The following is a 21698-nucleotide window of genomic DNA, read 5'->3' on the forward strand; positions in this document are numbered from 1 at the left end:
AAAAGACCTAAGAGATGCATCTGGGCCTTCAACTCATTCATCTGCTTACCAAAGACTCCTATGTGGTCTTAGTCGAAGGATGGCTGTCAAGAAGCCATTTTTAAGGACGGGAAATGGGCAGAAAGGGGTGAGCTATGCCAAATTAAACAAGAACTGAACTGAAACTCAGCTTTATGAATGAATCCAAATGTAAAATCTTTAGTTTATATTATATTGGGAGATGGGTGCAACAGTGAATGCCTACAGCAACCTCTAACATACTGTGGAGGCTCTGTCATGGTTTGGCATTTAATTTCAGCCAGTGATCTTGTCAGATTTAATTAAATTATGAAGGCAGAAAAATAGCATCAGATTCTGACCCACCATGCAATATCATCTTAAAAACATCTGATTGGCAAGAGCTTCACTTTCAGCATGTCTGTTATCCCAAACACCCTGAATTCAGTGAAAACAACAAAATGTAAAGTGTGAAACAAATAGTAAACAGATAAGGGCTGCCTTAATACTCGGTACAATACTGTATCTAAACTAAATTACCTGAGGATGCATTCATACAGCAAGCGTAGCATCATGAAAATGTTCCTTATTATTATGTATTGTTATACTTTAAATAATGTAGTCAGACCTAAAATAATAAATGGTAATTTAGTTAATTTTTTTTAAATTTTTGTTATTAAATAAATAATTCTCATGAATTATATAGATAAACATTGTAATATAACTTTTTTCTATAGTATTTTTATTTTAGAAAGATTAATTTTGTTGCTAGTAGCAATGTATACTTCTGATATTGCATATGAACTTAAATTTCATAAAACTTGTATTCTTTTATTTTAAAATGAAAGGGGAAGATGAAACTTTGGGGATTCATCCATTTTCTTCTGCTTATCCGATTTGGGGTTGTGGGAACCTGGAGTGTATCCCAGCTATCATAGAGTGAAAGGCAGCCCTATATTACTATGCAGAGATGATGGAAAATGTAAACCATAGCTCACACATAACATTCACAGGACTTTAGAGGAAGCATAATAGAAATGCACAAAACTGGAAGTTTACAAAAGTGTATTTTAACTTCTAGTTGTTCATCCATTAAGAAGAACATCAGACCTTTTCATGTGTAATCAATACAGAAATCATGTTAATACCAAAGGCTTCACAAATATTTTCCTGCGACTGAATACAATTAAAAGTTCTATGATTAGAAAGGCAGTTCAGTGATATCCATGATACTACAGTAAGCTCTCGGTCTGTGTCATAGAGGTACAGTGTTTGTCTGTTTGGGTTGCTCTATGTTACTTATTTGACCCTATTTTGTGATTTGTTTTTTCCTATTTGTGATGAACACTATTTACAATGCTTCACTAAGTAGACAAGTGCTGGGGTAAAAAAAACCTTTCTCAGGTCAAACACCTGGACATATTTAATGTTTAATCTTTTCCCTAACTATTTGAGCTATTGTTGTGCGGCTTTTATTCAAACTGGACTTTGTTACTTTAATTTTTAAAAAGAGAAATAAAGTCATTCATTGAATAAAGCCTTATAACCTGACAAGCTAGAAACTATGATTCTTACAAGTGTGCTGTACATTATCAAAATACAGAAAGTACCTTATACAGATTTAAAATGTCATGTTACATTGACCTTTGACCTCTCTTTCAAGTTCAATAAAGTGATCCAAAGTGATAATAGTGCTATATAGAGCTATATAAAACTTTGTTTCTAACTGCCATTGTTTACGTTGTGAACATATAAATATAAAGGAAAATATATTTGGGATTTTTAAATATCGTGTTACTCTGACCTCTGACCTCTCTTCAAGGTCAAATAAGGTCAAGCTTTTATTAGGTCAGCTTTCATAAAATGGTTTTTATCTTTAGATCTGTGTTTACAGTTCTGCTGCCTTTGTTTGCACTGACAACATTTTGGGATTCTAAATCTCCCATTATAGTTTGCATCCAAATATCATGTTACATTTGACCTCTGATCTAATTTTTATATTCAACATCTGCTTTTTTTTTTCAAGTTAACCCAAATTTTGTGATATATTTTAAGAAAATATTGTCTAGAGAAAAAGAATGAGCTGACGATTTAGTTAGAAATATACTGTAGTATAAAACTGTAATATAAGCTCAAGTTATTCATTTGCAATTATTCACAAATCAGTAACTATTATCCATTACTCCTACATAATAATTGTGTTGTCAAAGAAGACATCCTCCATGCAACCTTTATTTGATTTTTATTTACTGCACTATAAACTTCTTAAAGTATGTTTAAAGTAAAATGTAATACAATTCTCTTAAAAGTAAGTGAAATGATTAAACTGTTCAGTCTGGCAAAAGTGTCATATCTGACGTTTTTGTTTATGCCGGTTCAGAGGTGTGTGTTTTACTGTTCGCTGGGTATGTAGAGACAAATGCAACTTCAAACCTCGGATACTGAAAGTGAATGGAAAAACTTTATAAAAATACAGGGAGTGCAGAATTATTAGGCAAATGAGTATTTTGTCCACATCATCCTCTTCATGCATGTTGTCTTACTCCAAGCTGTATAGGCTCGAAAGCCTACTACCAATTAAGCATATTAGGTGATGTGCGTCTCTGTAATGAGAAGGGGTGTGGTCTAATGACATCAACACCCTATATCAGGTGTGCATAATTATTAGGCAACGTCCTTTCCTTTGGCAAAATGGGTCAAAAGAAGGACTTGACAGGCTCAGAAAAGTCAAAAATAGTGAGATATCTTGCAGAGGGATGCAGCAGTCTCAAAATTGCAAAGCTTCTGAAGCGTGATCATCGAACAATCAAGCGTTTCATTCAAAATAGTCAACAGGGTCGCAAGAAGCGTGCGGAAAAACCAAGGCGCAAAATAACTGCCCATGAACTGAGAAAAGTCAAGCGTGCAGCTGCCAAGATGCCACTTGCCACCAGTTTGGCCATATTTCAGAGCTGCAACATCACTGGAGTGCCCAAAAGCACAAGGTGTGCAATACTCAGAGACATGGCCAAGGTAAGAAAGGCTGAAAGACGACCACCACTGAACAAGACACACAAGCTGAAACGTCAAGACTGGGCCAAGAAATATCTCAAGACTGGTTTTTCTAAGGTTTTATGGACTGATGAAATGAGAGTGAGTCTTGATGGGCCAGATGGATGGGCCCGTGGCTGGATTGGTAAAGGGCAGAGAGCTCCAGTCCGACTCAGACGCCAGCAAGGTGGAGGTGGAGTACTGGTTTGGGCTGGTATCATCAAAGATGAGCTTGTGGGGCCTTTTCGGGTTGAGGATGGAGTCAAGCTCAACTCCCAGTCCTACTGCCAGTTTCTGGAAGACACCTTCTTCAAGCAGTGGTACAAGAAGAAGTCTGCATCCTTCAAGAAAAACATGATTTTCATGCAGGACAATGCTCCATCACACGCGTCCAAGTACTCCACAGCGTGGCTGGCAAGAAAGGGTATAAAAGAAGAAAAACTAATGACATGGCCTCCTTGTTCACCTGATCTGAACCCCATTGAGAACCTGTGGTCCATCATCAAATGTGAGAGTTACAAGGAGGGAAAACAGTACACCTCTCTGAACAGTGTCTGGGAGGCTGTGGTTGCTGCTGCACGCAATGTTGATGGTGAACAGATCAAAACACTGACAGAATCCATGGATGGCAGGCTTTTGAGTGTCCTTGCAAAGAAAGGTGGCTATATTGGTCGCTGATTTGTTTTTGTTTTGTTTTTGAATGTCAGAAGTGTATATTTGTGAATGTGGAGATGTTATATTGGTGTCACTGGTAAAAATAAATAATTGAAATGGGTATATATTTGTTTTTTGTTAAGTTGCCTAATAATTATGCACAGTAATAGTCACCTGCACACACAGATATCCCCCTAAAATAGCTAAAACTAAAAACAAACTAAAAACTACTTCCAAAAACATTCAGCTTTGATATTAATGAGTTTTTTGGGTTCATTGAGAACATGGTTGTTGTTCAATAATAAAATTATTCCTCAAAAATACAACTTTCCTAATAATTCTGCACTCCCTGTATATATAGAGCTGCTGTCATGTATGGAAAAGGTATCCGAGGTCCTAGTGGTTCAGTTCAGTTAAAAATGACCTGAAAGTAAAACATTTGTCTAAAATCTGAACTTCGTAACTAAAACCTTTTTTAAATGCCATGCCCTTTAAAGTTCAGTTCGTTCACATAGAAGTGGTGGTCTTTTTCTTTGTAATCAGTGTCACATAACCAACTTATTCTGTTTCTGGTAAAGTTTTATGAGACTGATTCCTCTTAAAATGATTACTGACTTGTAAATGATTGCCTAAATGTCAACATGGCACACTTTGATGCCTTTCATATCTTTGATCATAAATCAGACTGGGATGAATTTTAGCAGATTTAAAGACATAAAAGTCATATTTTACTGGTACCTGACCAAACATTGGTGCAATTTCAAAAATTGTATTGCAAATAAACAAATACAGTGCTTAAATCTACTGTGCAATCTACTTTCCAAGGTGAAGGTGTTAGCCTCTTGTTGATCTGTGGGCATCTGCCACATGCCAACCTTTTAACCTTTTGCAACAGCTTTAATGTTTATTTCAGTTTGATATTGTGTGATTAGCAGCAGAGAACTCAGTTTTCTGTGGATTAATGAAAACTTTGAGGAATGCTGTAAAATAAAATACCAATTAAAAACTTTTTTTTTTCAAGTGACACCAAAAAAATACCAGTGGGTGTTATCAATGAGCAACATTATGCTATGGAATCAGAAGATGCTGAACCAGAATCAGATGTTGCTTCCTGTTAAAGGGAGTGTTTCCTTCACGCTATTACCAAGTGTTTGCTTAAAGGGAATCGTTTGATTGTTGGGTTTTCTCTCTATTATTGTAGAGTCTTTACCATACAACAGCAAGTACCTTGTGGTGACTGTTGTTGTGATTTGGCGCTATATACGTAAAATTGAATTGAATTTAAAAAAAATCTTTAAGGTCACATCAGAAAGATTATCTTTTTCATTTACACTAATTTTAAGGATACCATTATATTTCTTTGTCTTCCAGTTACCACCAGTTCAACAGACAGAACTCATCGGAAGTTCGCCTGTCTTCCCAAGCCCTATTATGCTATCTCCTACATCCATGCCTCCAGCAGGAGTTCCTTTCATCCCCACAGAGTTTGATCCAACAAAGTTGGCAGCCGGTGAGAAATCTTCGCTAAATGCTATGGATTTTAAAATCTGTTATCTAAACCTAAGATTCAGTGGCAGTCAAAGTAGATTGTGTTTAAATTTAGTAAAAATCTATGCTGCATTTCTTTAAATGTTTTCTCTTTTTTTTCCTGCTGCAATTATACTTCATTTCTGTTTGAAAATCAATACAACCTTATCTTAAACTCTTTTGCAACAGGAAGTATAAAATCTCCAGAGATATCCACAGAAGATCCTAAAGGAAAGAAAGGTGCTTCTGTTGATGTCATGACTGCCAACCAGCTGGGGCATCCCACATCACCAGTAATGACCCTGCCGAGCCCTGCTATCATGCAGGGACACAGCCCGGGTATGCCACCTCTGCAACCGCCTCCCGGCATGACAAATCCTCATATGCCTCCTTTCCTCTCACCTCCAAGCATGCCACAAATGCCCCCGCAAATGATTCCAGGAGGACCCATGTTTCCATCAGACAGGTTCAGAATGCCCATGCCGTTCCCTCCTCGCGGTCCCCCCTTCCATCGACATCCTTCCATGGGACCCGAGAGCATAAATGACAGGGAAGGAAGGCAGTTCCGAAATGCGAGGCCTGGATTTGGGTGTCCACCTTTTCACAGAGGGAGGTGGTAAATGCAAGAGGACTAATGAACCTATGGAAAGGAGCGGGGTTTATGTGGAACCACTGTGACAAAGACTGCTGTTATCTGTGAGTGGTGCATCAAAAAAACTGTTTAAAATTGTCACTGCACCAGATCCCTTTCCCAGCGTCCAAAATGAAAAGGAATACACTATTTTGTGATGTGATACCAACTTCTTTAAGTTCATCAACCAAGAGATTTGTTGCTGTAAATAATGTAATTGCTTGTAGCTGTTTGTTATTTTTTTTGTATACCTAAAAGTTGTGGAGTTTATGGTTGAGTCTTTAATTGGTAGGTGCAGGTACAAACAAAGGCAATGTCTGTATTTTTGAGCATATTCCTTTATCAGAGTTTTGTGTATGGAAGAAAATTATATAACATTTTTGGTATTTTGTTTTTAGTAGACTGCCTTTGTACTACGTTGATATTTAAGTCTTCACATGGAAAAAAAAAGGTTGTCATGTGAAGAATATTTCATTCCTGCCAGTAGAGGGTAGAGTACACCCTGTTTCCTAAGGTCACACCTTGTAGGATCATGTGGAGTGAATATTGAAGAGTTACTGCCATTTGATCATGTGATGTATTTCTGTTGATCAAAGTTATTTTGTTAATAAATTGTCCTGCATGAGGGGGTTTAACATAACAGAAATTTCAGGAACCTTTGGAAAGGCGCACGCAGATCCTGTGATATTTGTTTTAAAGGAGTTTGTTTCATACCTTGGCGCCTGTCTTATTATAACTGGTCACGAATTTGCAGATTTTAGCTATGAAATCTCGACAGTGATAATGACTGATGGTTGCTTACACTGCTTAAACCGAGTTCAGTCTCCATCACATATCACCTCGCATAGATTTGCTTACACAGAAAGACCTCCAGGCGCTAGACGCGCAAGCATTCTGCAATAAGGAGAAATGCGCAGAGATCTTTTTTTATGGTCTCCGGTTCTTATTATTTTCTTTTTGTACACCAAAACATTTAGTGGACAAAGTCACTGGACGCCGATTCGAAGCTGCACAGCCGATTGGCTGTGAGAAAACATAAGTGGCATTCTCATGATCCACTTGTACTCCGTCTCCAAGGGCCGTGGGCTCCGCCCCTCTCAGCGGTGTGGAAACAACACGCATGGTCCGTGGACAGGCAGACCTTGGAGAAGCGACTGGATTGTGAGACATGGATGGGCATTACCGGTGTGTGAAACATGGGAATTTCAATGTTAGAGCGCAAGCGGGCAAATCATGACCGAGGCGGAGACAGGTAAGGAGACCCGGCTTACCACGCCGCCCGCATCATTAGAAGGAAAAATCGGCTCGATATCCGATCAAACTCCCGCGTGGTCCTAGCGCCGTCTCCACGCATGATCGCATCACTCAATCATACAAGTTTATCAGTGGTGACAGACGCTGCCGCACTGAAGCTGGCGGTGCGGTCGGTCCAGCGGACGAGCCGGGCAAGATGCGGCTTTTTTGTGCGCGGAGTGTTGATGCCCAATAATTCAGTCTCACCTCGGTTGTTTTGGGGGTGCAAACAGTCATGTGCTGTGCCTGAATGATGGGAGACACGCAGCTGGGTTAACATGCATGTCCAGCCGTTCGAGCCCAGTGTATGAATACACCAGCATGAACAAATTATGCAAGACGTGCAGAGCGGGCAAGATGCCCGCCTTGACACCTTGCAGGTTTTTGAGCACCTCCGTGGTCATTTGGACAGTTTCGAAAATGAGAAGCGTGTGATTTGAGTGCGGTACATTGTTGCATGAAGCACAGCACATCACTGATCCAGCGCTGTTTGTTGGTGTAATGAGACTACACCTTAGTAAACAGACCGTATGCAGGTGACTCAACTGAAAAGCGGCAGCTCATTTGTGTACTCCAATGACCTTATGTCACGTTTGTTGCAGCGTCACTGCCATAGACTGCTGCTGAAAGTGTTACTTCCTGTCTTGTCACTGTGTAGGTCTTTAGCCGCATCAGATTTCATATATATGGAGGGAAAATAGATAGATAGTGATTACTATTAATTTACAACTAGCCAACGTGTTTTTGCAGTTCATGCTATCAGGAGAAACATGGGCTCATAAAAAAATATCTCACCCTATTTGGTTGTGGTGCAGCTTCTTAGTCAGCAGCTCCTATGTCTTGCGAGCCAAGACACTGCCTACTGTGCAAGTGATTGAAGCACTTGTAAAGATAATACCAGCAATAACATCTTAACTGTTACAATACACAGCGGAAAATAACTTTTATAAAGACTGAAGTTACAGTAACAGGATGGCTAGCAGTCATGTGTTGTTGCATCACTTGAAGTGCAGCTGAACCTTTGAACATCCAGGGTTTGTGAAGTACACTTAAATTCACAATTGCCACGACAGCTTATAAGCACATACATGCTGCAGACCCACATGCAAATGCAGTCAAGTTGTTGCAAGTATTAATGAGGAGGGAAAAAACGGATCAACTAGTTTTTGGGTATCAAAAAATGCTGAATGACATCCAATAAAACAAGCCCAAACCACATCAGGCATACATTTAGAGATGAAAGGTATCAGGAAGGGGAAACTTGATTTAAATACCACAGGGCTAGTTTTCAATGCAAATTATGCGCTTCTTTTTTGCCCTGTTACATGATGATAAACTAACACGATGATAACTGAAAACTAACACTGTTCATATCTGTCTTTGGAATTAAGTCAGTTTCAAAGGTGACAGAAGAAAAAATGTATCTTTAAATGTTCATAGAAGTCATTGTGGATGGATTTAAACACCACAGGTCTGTTCAGCATACCTCCAAAAGGAATAAGGTGGGTGCCCTTTGAGTTTTGTTTCTTCACGCAGTAGTTTTTAGTTAAAATTCCCATTATTTCTTGAGTTATCTCAATATTTAAAAGATCCTGCACATTTTGGGGGGTTGTTTGGTTTGTTATGGTGAGTACCTATTTGTGGATGGCCTAAAAGCTTAAAAAGGAGCAGGTTTCCTTACATGTGTTTGGAAGGTATTCTTCCAGTGTTTACAGAACCTTTCCATAACAATGAAAGTGGAGAACCACGGAAATCAAACGACCATCTTTATGAGCATCCAGCAGCTTGGCCTCAGGGTTTCCTTCGAAGTGGTAACTTGAGTGCAAGCTTGCATGTATGACATGCCTGCACAGAGACCTCACTCTTTCTCTGCCCCCTTATTTTTGTTGTAAAGTTGCACTTAATATTTCTCCCCTCTGGCTTGCGTCAACAGTTGTTAACTTTGCATCTCAAAGATCTCAAATGTTAGACCAGCATGAAGCAGTCCAACAACTCTGCTCATGAAAGAATCCCTGCACAGTTTTATGGTAATTTGTTGGCTTTTGGTACAATCCATGACTTTGTTCTTCATGCGTGTACAGAAATGTACTACCAAGCAAAGTTGATTTCTCGAGATGCGCATAATCTAACCCTCATAAGTGCTCTTTTTGAATTATTCATTTCCATCCCACTTGCACATAACTCTTCATTCATTTGCAAATTGGTGCAAAGTAAATACTGAAGGCAGTCTAGTGTTTTTTGCTTAGTGCCAAGTGAATAACATACAGAGATCAGTGTGATCATACTAACGCCAACCATTCACTGAAATGTAAACTTACTACTACCTTTTGCACTACAGTGGTTTGAATTGTAACTTCACAACCACGGCTGGATTTTTGTTAGATCACTGGTATCCCAGTGTTGGCTTTTCAAACAATCCATTTAAACAGTCAGCGAGTAGGAGAGGAGGCGTGTTGTGGAAATATTAATTACAGAAGTTAGACCACAACCACAGAGCTGGAAATCCTTTCCAAAAGGAAACTTATTTTATACTGCTAAGCCGCTGATTGTAGGTATTACAATGAGAGTATTGAGTTGAGCTAAAGCCTCAGTGCCATGTACACGCAATAAAACAACCACCTCTATATTCCTAATTGCACATTGCTTGCAAGAATTGTAAAGCATCTGAACAAACTCCTGGCTTACATGGAGTTGTGAGTTTCTGTCAGTATCCTACTTGCTTTAGCAGAGTCCAAGCTCCCCAAATATTTAATGGTAGAACTACTGATCAGCACTTGATTGATCCATTGACTCTGAATGAGAATCAAATGGGAAACCAGCAACTCTGAACATGGATATATCATTTAAATTCTTGTTGAAAGGTAAAAAAGTTTGTCAAATGTGAGAATTTTCTTGCCTTCCGTTTTTCATAACGGAACGTTTAATGTTTTGAAGTTTAAGGTAAAACTTGAATCAGGTTGTTATACACAATTTTTTTTTTGTGATCTGACACTATTGTGTAACATTGATGTTGCAGCTGCAAACTCTGCTATCCAGAGTCTTGTGATAAATATGGTCTTCAGAGGTTGGTTGCCAGATTTATCTTGTGAGAATTATGTGCTCTAATACTCCATGGACCGACAGATTTTTATAACAGACTAAGACATATTTCACATTGCAGCCATATGCACAAGTGAAGTTATCCATTTTTTTTTTTTTTTTTTTTATCCGTTGATCTCAAAATGTTTAGTACAACAGTTTTGAGTAGATTAATTAAGGACACCCATGCTTTCCAATCCACTTCTGTTTACATCCATGTGATACGGTGTGGCAGACGAGAGCTCGGCATTCCCTCGTTTCTCCTGACAGGACATCCGTCTCCATTAGAGAATATTATTAATATCCATCTTAGGATGGTTAAGAATGTTGCTCATTGTTTGCTACACGTGTAGTCAAGTGTAGTAATTTTATTCTAAATCTTAAGCATTGTACTTGAAACAACCTTTGAACCCCGTGTCTTCATATCACATGCATTTCGAAAGGTCTTTCATGTTTTTCTAATTTAACACAGATTCTCAGGAAGTCGCCGTGTATTCCTGGCTATGAAATGTCTGTTATGTTGAATTCCTAATATGCTGACAGTTTGCATTATCTCGAGAAGCATCTAAAGGGCTTGCCAAGATTTGATCCCAGATGCTTCCAGAGGACAACGCCTCCAGCAGTGCTGCACATCAGTGTAACTGTGATGCACTCCATATACTGTGAGAGAAACTTGTGTTGTATTCCACTAAGCTTAGAAAGCAAGAAAACCAAAGGACTTTAACTTCCTAAGTTTTAGCTTCGAAAGTGCTGCAGAGGCATTTTGTATGACTGTAAGCCTGACCTCTAAGCACAATGAAAACGCAGGCTTCTCATAAATTATTACAGACTTAGATTAACATTCTCAAAGACGGCATGAATAACATTGTGCTTCTTTGTCAAATCAACTTCACAGCAAACAAGAGCTTCAGAACCTTATTACCTTGTTATTGGGATATTATTGTGTACATGCAGTATTCAGTAGCGCCTTTAGTACGCGTTTTCCGCAATGGCTTTTGGAAAGATAAATGAGTATTTAAACATCGTGTTAAAGCTGTGTTCCTTCTATTTCTGAGCTGTGAGAAGAAACGTGTGACCAGCTGTCAAAAATGCACATGGCGATGATCATCAGCTTCACGTGGCTGATACAGCCTTGTGGTTTAGGATGAATAATAGATACTAAGTGCACAAAACTGCTGAGGCTATGAGTCACTTTGGGGTGATGGGAGTTGAGCTAACTTTAACACACCATTGGTCACAAAAAATAACTTTTCAGAGCCCCTTTTTGCTTGCCTTGGTTTGAATCTGCGTCGAATGCGCTTTCACCGGCATACAAAAACAATTGGTTGCCAAGGATATGCTTTCAAAGCTCCCTCAAAAAACATTTATTTGGTCACATGGAAGTTAATCTGTACTAAAATGTGGTAAGATAAGTCTAGGTCACATAAAGTACAAGTGCTTTATGTCGCTATTGGTGTTTTAAATGCCTCTAGTTAAGAGAAAGGTAGATTTTAGATAATTACTTGACTTTTAAACCGATTTATACATTTAAAATATTAATAATTTGCATGTTTCAGCTATCCAGTTGCTATTGCTTTTGCCTATATTTTTTTTTATCTTTTATGATATAATAGACATATTAAATGATATTCTGATTATTTTTTTGAAAGCTACCAGAATGTATTTAAAACATTTACATGAGCTTACACGTTTTATAGGCACAACTGTGTATGCTTTGTGTAACTGGCTTAGTATGTATCAGACTCTACAGAGCAATTTATAAAGACACTTTAAAATATTACTGGCATCTTTTAATAACTAATATTGGGGAGCCACCTATGCTGCACAGGATCAATCCCAACCAATCAGTTCCAGCGTTTTCTTTACACTCTAAATTATTTCTCTCTCTATACCAGCGTCTTTGAAGTCTACTCTTGAGAGGCAAGTCTCTGCTGGAGACCACTGGATCCTCCACTAATGATCTCTATCCAGGCTGGGCTTGCTACTTTCATGTCTTGCGTAACAGTTGCATTTTTTTCTCTTTAGATATCATTCGTACATAGTGCTCCTCTTCAGTACAATGGATCCACAGAAGGGCACGGATGAGGGAGGGGGTTGGTGATTGTGGAGACCTTCAAGAAAATAAGACAAACACTTAAACCCTCGTGGTGATGGATGTTCTTTTTAATGTTAATGTCAATTTGGTGGCTGAACCAAATCCTGCATATAGTATTAGACCCAGCGTGATGTGTGAACAGTTTGTATTTTTCAGAGTTGTTGATTCAACATCTTGAGTTGTGGGTAAAACTCATCTGTGTCTATTTGAAGGAAGACGATAATTGGTGTAAGACAAGAAGGTATCTTGGCTTTGTAGTTTGTAGTGGTTGCTGTTTTTAATACACATCCATAGTTTCATTGTACTCGATTTGTTTAGCATTTCGTATAATATTGCAGATGCTGCTGAATGGCAGGCTTTGCCATTAAATTTTAGGCCTAGTCAGGAAGTCATACTACTGCAACCTGATAATAATAAGCTACGTAAGCTTGCATGGCCCTTCATGGAAATGAGTTTTTTGTGTGACCAGTAATGTTTTTGGTTGCAAAAGTATTAATGCAAAATGATGGTGACTTTAACTTCAAAGCTACATCACGTTGAATGACGCACCACTTCATGGTCCATTCAGAATTGCTATAATAAAGCAAGTGTCGTCAATTATTAACTGACCTTTATTTAAAGCTGTTGTGGGGAGCAGCGGTTTGATTTGGCTAGTTAGACATGTTGGGTTTCTTTGCCTTGAAAAAACGACACTGACTTTTGCCATGGCTTGAGGAATCAATGACCTCACTACGGAAGAAATTAGAATTTATGTGACCGAGTAACAGTTATAGCAGTTATGAAAAAACAAAAAAAAATCCCCCCCAAAAAAACTCATTGTCTTTGCAATCACATTCAAAACCCACCTTGGGGAAGCCATTCTCCAATTTAAATGAGATTGTTTTTTTTGTTGAAGACAAAGCACAGCTTATTACTAACACCACCCCTGCTGCGAAGCCTTGTGGTGACAGCATCCCCTGTTTTACTGGCAAAGTTAAGACACAAATTAAAGGGGGTGTAGGTAAATTTAAAAGGGGGGAGAGTCAGGGGCTTCCTTACTACCTGAATCCAGCTCTGTTTTGTTGAACATCCAATACATGTTTCTACTCTGTCATTCTGATCTTGAACTTAACTATATCCTCACAAAAGTATTCCTGTGATTACTTTGCCTTCAGCTGATTTTTTTCCCCCTCTTGCTATGGCTGAAGGTGATTGGCATTGATTGTGGTTGGTTGTGACACCTGCACAGCATCAGCAGTCTGAAGTGCTGTTGTGGATCTGTACCCGTAGTCTCACCTGCCAAATTGCTCCAGCGGTATTGAATGTCCTGTCAATGTATTGGATGTCCAATTCAATCAGCATCCAAATTGAGTGCAGGCAGCGCTGGTTTTAATAGCCTTGTGCCAGTGATGAGAAAGCAGAGTATTTTTTTTATCTGAGCTCCATGCAAGCAGTCTACATTTCTGAAATGCCTGTGGTGACAGCAGAGGAGGATTCAGCATTAGCCTACATTTCACTGACGGATGCATTTATTGCAATGCTGTCTTATTCATTTTTTTTTTCTTTTTTGGGGGCAGGGAGTAATTCCAATCTCATCTCATGTAACACAAATTTATTAAACTTTAATTTTATTCTCCGATGTTGTTTATTTGAAAAGTAACTTTAGATTTGTATTGGGATGTGGGTTTGATGGCCCGTTGTTTTTAAGCAATACTCTCATAATAACATCCCTAGTGTGTCATGTGTACTGAGATCTTTTCAAGATCAAATTCCACCTAATTGTTTGCTAATTGGAAAAACAATTAGTGCCACATGGTACAATTTGTGTGTCTAATGCTGACAAATTACAGGTTATGCTTTTGCATGCTAGAGATATTTTTCTCTATGATTAAAACTTGGTGGTTATGTTTATTATCATTATCATTTTTTTAATATTAGTGGCATAACCTTGGTAGAAGAGGAAGCCAGCATGACAACACTGTAGGGCCATCCCCCCCCCCCCCCCCTTTTTTTTTTTTTTTTTTTTTTTTAGGTTTTTGTCATAATCATCCAAAAGTCTAGACATGGCAATTCATCCCACCAATCTCTGGACTCTTTCTAGACACACTAAGCTCTGTGAACTCTATGCCTCTTCTCTCTGTGACTGTTAGGGTGTCTATGCTCTCAGCTAGCTTGGGGCGTGTTCAGTTCAGTTCAGTGTGCATGCAAAGCTGCTTCTGAGGCACATGATGCAGGCTGCAGCTGAGCAGACACTGCTCTGCCCTCGCTTCCCTGTCCTATCCTTTCTCTGTCCCCGCGTCCTCTGCCGGTTCCGTCATTTCAAAATGAATCCCACACCTCTGTCACTGCTGATGTGAAAGCCACACGACATCACTGGTGCTATGACAACAGCAAGTCCTGCCTCTCTCACATTCACAAGTGCATTGTGGGCTGTCAGTGAATATACCAATTACAAACTGCAACAGAATAACTGTGACCTTTCAGCCTTCATTGGCTTAGAGGCACACATTAATTTCATTTTCCGGAATTTTGTTTTAACGAATCTTCAGACCCCTTTATCTTTGGCAAAATGAAAGTGAAATTTACATTTAGGCTTCTGATCAAAATCAAAAATGAGCAACACAGGCCTGAATCTGACTGTTCTTTGTCCCATTAGTTTGTTCCCAATAAACCGTTCTGCAGCATATAGTGTAAATATCATGCTTCCTTAAAGGGAGTGGAGGGGCAATTATAGAGGAGGAGAGGGAGGAACATGCATTCCTGTTTGTAGTTTAGGGGGTTGGAATTATAGAGTGAAGAGGGAGCAACAAGGGAGGGAGTAAAGAGTGTGAAAGAGTCAGCTGGAGAAGGGGAGGGGGTACAAACGGCACTCCCTCTCTCCCTCAGTTCTTCAACTCATCCTTGGATACAGGAGTCAGTCTGCTGTGGACTTGCAGGAGGAATACCAATCATCACCTCATTTATATTTTGAAATATCCCTCTTATTGGTGCATCAGATTTAACTGGAGGAAGAGTAGAATTATAACTTCCATGAGAACATTAAGGTAAGTCACTAGTTGTGCATTTTCTGTGCCATGCCACGTGTTTGGTAGTTGGTTAGGAGATAGAAAAGGCAAATGGCTCTTTACCCTCAAGCTTCCTACTTTCTAAAAGTGTTGCTAAATATCAGCAGTTCAAATGTCACACATTTTCTGGTACGTTTCAGTAGTTAAATTGGTCAGATGCAGCCAGCTCTCTCGTGAACCATATTGTTCCCTCCTGAGATGTGTAATTTCAGGATTTATTAGCTTTGACTGCAATATTCTCATTAGTGTCCACTCGTTTTTGCAATCCCATTCTTCCAGCAATTTAATATTATATTAAGTTGTAACCATACCCTGAGGCCCCGTAGCCTCAGGGTATGGGGATTCCTCAGTGTATGTACCTGTAGTAATCCTGTGTATTGCAAACTTTAGGCAATAAGGCATTGTGTTATCCACTTCACTCCTAGATGCAAACAATGCACCCTGTGTCTGTGTCATTGTAATGACAAAGCAGTGGTGGTGGTGGCAGGTTTGTGATGCTGACAAAGGGAGATGATGAATTGCAAATGTGAGAGATGTCCAAAGCCAAGGAGAATTCCCAGAGCGCATCACGGGGGGAGTGGGGGGGAGGCTTTACGTTGTGAGTTCATTTAAAACCCGAACTTTGTGCTTGAAAGCTGGTTGTGACTCCTGCAGTGGGGAGAGGGCGAGAAATGGTCATCTGGTGTTATAGTTATGGTAATGTATTGACTGTTCACGGCTTAGCAGGACAGGGGGTCGGATTCTGGCCTTCAGGCTTGTAAATCTTGATGATGCTCCTGTTGTGATTGGAGGAAAGCAGGCTTCGAAAAACACAAACTCTGAGTTCCTGTTAAAAGCTTGACACAAAAGTCACATGCAGTGTCCTCAGTCTAAATTTGTCTTAACAAAATTATTCTCAGCAGAGGAAAATAACCACTGATTGGTTTGCGCAATCTTATGCGATAAGCTTCACTTAATTAAAAGTTATTACCGTGTGCCATGAAACAAGGGTTATATTGTAGGTTTACAGGCTAAGAGTTCATCTGAGATCACGTGGTATTTCAGATACTAAGCTCATAAGATTTCAACTGAACTATTTGAGGCAGAATTCAGCATGCTGGAACTTGCTCTGCCACAACTCAAATTATTTTCAGTTTGCAGTTTTATGTGCATAAAACTTTGTTACCTTTCAAAGGGACTAGAGCATGTACTTACGATTGCAGGTATTTTCTTTCCTGGTAGTCACAGAATGTTGGGTTTGCTATTCAGTTTACTTATAAGCCTGAGCTAGGGTAAGAATAATATATACATATGCACTTTTTTCTTCTATAGCATTTAGAAAAGCAAGTATACAACTGTTTATAAAAATAAAAATTAACCTAACGTCGGTGGAATTTGTGCGACATCCCACAGTCTTTAAAAATAGAAGCATACTTTGATGCCTCCATGAGATTGAATTACTGCTGGGCTGTCATAATAAACACCATTTACATCCCACTGAGCTTTGTGAAAGTACATTGTATCTGCTGTCGGTAAATGTAACCTAAGGTGCAGTCAAAAAAAAAAAAAAAATCCTTCAATATCCATTAATATATGAAACCTAATGGGTGGAGGTGCTGTACTTTACCTGAAATTTGACTTTCTAAGTGACATGCCACAGGCTGATAAAGGAGGCTTGTGCTGGAAATTGTAATCAGGGATGTTTGGAGGAAGTGGAGAGATTTCAACCAAGCTTTGTGTAGTCATGTGTGTCAGGACTGTGCTCAGTTCTGCCTCACTGCACAATGCAACACAGTGGGGACCCGGGAGCTTCAGGGGTGTTGTGGTGAAGGTGGAGCTTGGGAATGACTTCATGGGCTGTTTTCACAGATACATTGGTGTCAAATCTCCTCATTGTGTTTAAATTGTATAGTAAAGTCTTAAAGAAACACAGCAGCCCAAGGAGCCGCATGCACTTGCATATTGAGAATGTTATTTTGGAAATCCCAAAAAGTTGATTCTGTTCATCTGGATGCAGCGTTTTCAGTGGGAGAAACGTTTTGTCACTCATCCAAGTGACTTCTTCAGTTTCCACTGAAAACGCTATGTCCACATAAACAAAATAAAGTTTTTGGGATTTCCTTAACTGGATGATTGAACATGCATCAAATGTTATTTTGGAAAGTTTTTCTTCGCTCAGATGAACTCGCCTTTTCCTAGTGTACCAGTATTAGACACACTATTCCATCTGTTTGGAACACAACCTGAAATGTGCATTCCCTGCTCATTAATATTGAAATCAAAATGATGGAAATGGGTCTTGACTCTGACCCAGATGTGATATTGAGTGGGGTTTGTACTTCTGGTGCAATATAAAAGGAAACGCACCATACTGCAGCGTGCTTAGTATTCCCACTCACTGACCTGGAAGCAAAGGATTGGGTGAGTGAGAGAGCCTGAGTGCAAAACATTGTCCCCATGTTTTTGTTCCCCACTTCGTACTATCTTCGTACTTCATATTATCTCTGTGCAGACTTTTAGCGTTCTTGTGCATATAGTTTACTTTTATAAAAGTTGTGTAAAATTTCATATAATCACTAAAGTTTTTTTTTTGTAATCTTCCAGATGTTTTCATACACCATCCCGTCCCAGTCATCAGTTGGTAATACCTCCTGGTGCATTTACAGATTTGTCACACCAGATAATGTTTTGCTAACCACTGGGTCCCGTCATTGATACTGTCGATCGCAAATCTATCATCGTAAAACTGCCAAGAACATTTGTTTCTTGTGTCCAGGGGAAATGGCTGGGTATGTTTGGAGTCGGAGTGTGGAGGAGGACATTGGAAGTCTGGAATGTGAAGCATGTAAGACAGAGTACTTTTGATGCTCCATGTACTTGGGGGAGACCTTTTCTCTGACAGTGACGGTTACAGGATATGAGAAGGTCAGCTCGTGTATGTGCTGATTGTGGTTTAAATATTTTGTAACAGCGGCTCAAACCTTTTTCATAAAAAAAGAATTTGCCGTTTTCATCCCAGATTCACACTTGTGTCACAAACTGTTGAGTCTTGATCTTGGATTTTTGTTTGATCTGCCTATCATTAACGTTTCCCCAGCTTCTGATCCAGTTCCACATTATCAAGACTAAAGTTTAAATTACTCTTCAAAAGATTTGCTTTTTCTTGATTGGGTACAACACTTTTATTTTTTTTTTTAATTTTCACATATCAAACAGCAGATTGTAGATTTTAGAAAAAATCCTTTCAGATATTAGCGGAAATGTAAAAGAGCTTTTTCAAATGCTCTGATACAGTCCTAAATGATTACTACACAAAATGAGCGTTGCTTTAGAGATTCAGAGAAGTGAAAATAAATGAAGGGATGAAGGCAGGAGGAACATTTGGAAATATTGATTTAGTTAAAACAAATAGATATAAAGTGATTTTAACAGAACACTTCATATGAAACAAAAACAATCACTTCCACAAACCTGTGTCGTCGGTCCCCCACCCCGCATGTCATAACAGTTGTCCACAGCTTAGTTACGCCTTCCACTAACAGCTGTTAAAGTACTGTTAAAGTAACTTCAAAGGTTGTTAATGAGGAGGCAAAGAGCCATGAGCAGGAAGTGATCTTATGGCACCTTAGCTGTGAACCTCTACACAAGCAAATTGCTGCTATTAATGGAGGTGAAAGTATTATGACCTCACAAGATCTTGCACCTACAATGAATTTGGACAAATGTAGGATAATAGATGATAGTTTCTATTCTCTGGGCGTTTTATTACACCTCAAACTCTGGTCGTCATTTTGACAGATACTGTGGAAAAAAAGACGAGACATTAATTTTTCATAAGTTTGTTTTTATCTGTGACCACAGAACCGTATAAAGTACTCTTAAGTCTGCAGAGTGGACAAAAGACATGTTGACCCAATAAAACCTGCAGTTTATGCTGTATGCAGCTTAAACATCAGCAGAAGAGTTGACCTCTGCACATGGCATTGAGGGACAAAGGTGCCACTAGGCTAAACAATACCAGCTGCTGCTCAGCAACAGGCTCACAAAAGCATAGCGTTTCTTTTAAAACGACACAGCTCCAGGTCATTGCTGTATCCACATTTTGCAATCAAGAATGATTTATCGACAAAATCCTTTCCACTGAGTGGAGCTCACTTGCATCAAACTAGCTCTGCTGGCGTTCATAATTCGGCTTTGTATGTTCTGGCATCCTTCGAAGGGTTGCTCTCCTACATTAAAAATGCTCCATAACACCCAGCCACCTGAGCCTCTTGTGACAGGGTCAGACAGGTCACACACAGCAGCCTCACGTGCCCCGCCGTACTCTGAAACACATAATCAGATCAGCAGCGAATGAAAATGACTCCGTGGCTTGGCTGGTGATTTGTTTTTGCTGAAATGTTGCTTCACCTGCTGCTTTGTCAATGCGGCTGTTAAAGCCATACATGCTCTATTTGTTATTTTAGAGGTAAATTTTGAATAAAGCTGCATAAATAGTGTTTTGGCCGATCCTGTCTAACCTGATTTGTTTTTTTCATGATGCATTCAGCAGTGTTAGCAAACAAAGTTGAGCTGCTTTCCATATCACTGAAAGCCCCTCTTTTCAGTTTGTTTGCTATTTAATGTTTCCAGGGTTACAGATTACAGTTGGAAATTACTCTTTGAATATATAACCGTAGTATATTGTTTTAATCTAAGCTGTTAAATTACTTTTAATATGGATGGGGTTTTTTTTTCTGGCACAGGAACCTTTTGAAAATGGATGCAAGCTCTTGTAATACCAAATTTCCCTCTGGCCTAATAGAATCTTGAATACAGTTGAGCCCACTCGAGAGCAGAAAATGAGTCATGAGAACAAGGGTTTGTGTTTAGTGCTTCCATTTTCACAGACACATATGACTCCATATCAGTTGGGAAATGTGAGCTGTCTTAAGTGCAGTCTTTCAGTGGTTAAACCCCCTCCTCTTGCTGCATACAGCTACCTGTGTTATTATCTCTGGAGACCAGAGTGTTCAGATTACAGGGTTTTGTGTTGGAGCTTGTTACTGGTTGGGCCTGGCTTGTTTTTCCTTTCACAGTTGTACCTAGGTCAAATGGCAGGAATGTGTTGCAGGACTCCAAACAGCTTTTTAACAGAGATGTTTATCATCACATTTTGTCATATGTCTTTACGTAAGCCTTGCTTTTTTCAAAAATGCACTGTAGCCATTGATTATTTTTTTTTTTTTTTTTTGAGACGTAGCCTGATGGAGGTGCACGTCAGAACTGCAGACTTCCTAATAAACAGTCTGTGTTGATGTAAGAATAGTCCAGATGATAGTCTGATGAGTTCACAGTTAGTCACTGACTGTCCTGTGTCTGGCGTCCAGCACTCACTTGTTGGGGAGCTCCTGCAAAACCAAATGAAATATTTCCAGTAGAGAGAATGATGCTGGTGTGAATTATTTTTCACTGTGTACTACATGTGAGAAAAGAAGACTTTAGACAAATGACTCAACCTGAATCTCCTGGCATGAAGTTCAGCTCTGTCCATGTATACAGGAAAGTCTGACCAGGTGTTTCATGGTCTTTACCTTGTTTTCAAAGACCTTAAGTTGTATTTTGACCATGGGGCAACAACTTGCATGATGTCTGAAAATGATGCAAGCGGCTTGAATTTCATTCCTTGAGGACCTAAAGGGGGGTGGAGGGTTGAGACAATTTCCCCTCATACCTGTTCCAGCAGGCCCAAGAATTTGTATAAGAAGGACTTCAAAGTGGTCTTTAATAACAAAAGGAACTTAAATCTACCAGTCACATATTTTAGGGATGACAGCATTCCACACAACAGGTCATTCAGTGTAAAAACAAGTCACTGCTCCAAGAAGAGTTGATTCTGGCATAAATCACATTGCATGATTTTAATGTTCCAGTACAGTCCTGCGGTTATGAGGGATACATTTGAGATTACCATAAGTGCTGACATTATCAACCGAGTTGAAAGTGTACACTTAATGACTCTCTCTGACTTTTTTGTAGTGTAAAAAATATAAAAAATAGAATACAGAATGCCTGTATATCATTTCCAAAAAAGAACTGAAAACCAGAAGATCACCACAGCCCATCTTAACTGAGCTCTGGACCATTTAAGAAGAAGGCAGATGTGTTTCTGCATTTTCTTTATAAAGTTTCTTTATTTCTTAAATGATATTTTGTACTCTAGATTATGAAATGTCCCTTTTTTTTTTTCTTTTTTACAGTTTTAAGATGAGAAATCTTAACCATACTGTCCAAACATAAGCCAAAAAAGTCACCAGGTTGAACTGTGGTTCAGGCAGCATGGGAAATCACTTTCTCACGTGGATTGCCCACTACAAAGTTCAAACCTTGT

General features: G+C 39.2%; 2 protein-coding genes across 6 annotated transcripts in view; both read left to right on the forward strand.

Moving 5' to 3' along the window:
- LOC146654475 (SR-related and CTD-associated factor 4-like) overlaps window positions 1–6524 on the forward strand; it is a 29786-nt gene extending 23262 nt beyond the window's left edge. The window contains exons 17-18 of the mRNA XM_085379676.1: window positions 5053–5191; window positions 5398–6524. Coding sequence (XP_085235802.1) covers window positions 5053–5191; window positions 5398–5828 — 570 coding nt within the window. The 3' untranslated portion in view covers window positions 5829–6524. The remainder of the gene's footprint in view (window positions 1–5052; window positions 5192–5397) is intronic.
- Window positions 6525–6932: 408 nt separating this feature from the next.
- LOC146654476 (rho guanine nucleotide exchange factor TIAM1-like) overlaps window positions 6933–21698 on the forward strand; it is a 41110-nt gene continuing 26344 nt past the window's right edge. Inside the window, exons 1-2 of one of the 5 annotated variants that reach the window (XM_085429508.1) lie at window positions 6940–7091; window positions 10773–10872. The gene's annotated coding sequence lies outside the window, so the exon portion shown is untranslated. Of the gene's footprint in view, window positions 7092–8572; window positions 8635–10772; window positions 10873–15124; window positions 15329–18104; window positions 18174–21698 lie in introns of those variants that run through there. The other 4 variants (XM_085429509.1, XM_085429505.1, XM_085429506.1 and 1 more) reach the window with 4 other exon arrangements.

This window comes from Rhamphochromis longiceps, linkage group LG14 (genome assembly GCF_057381845.1).
Source record: "Rhamphochromis longiceps isolate RC_006_pf linkage group LG14, R_longiceps_female_GT1.1, whole genome shotgun sequence".
Classification (NCBI taxonomy): Eukaryota; Metazoa; Chordata; class Actinopteri; order Cichliformes; family Cichlidae; genus Rhamphochromis; species Rhamphochromis longiceps.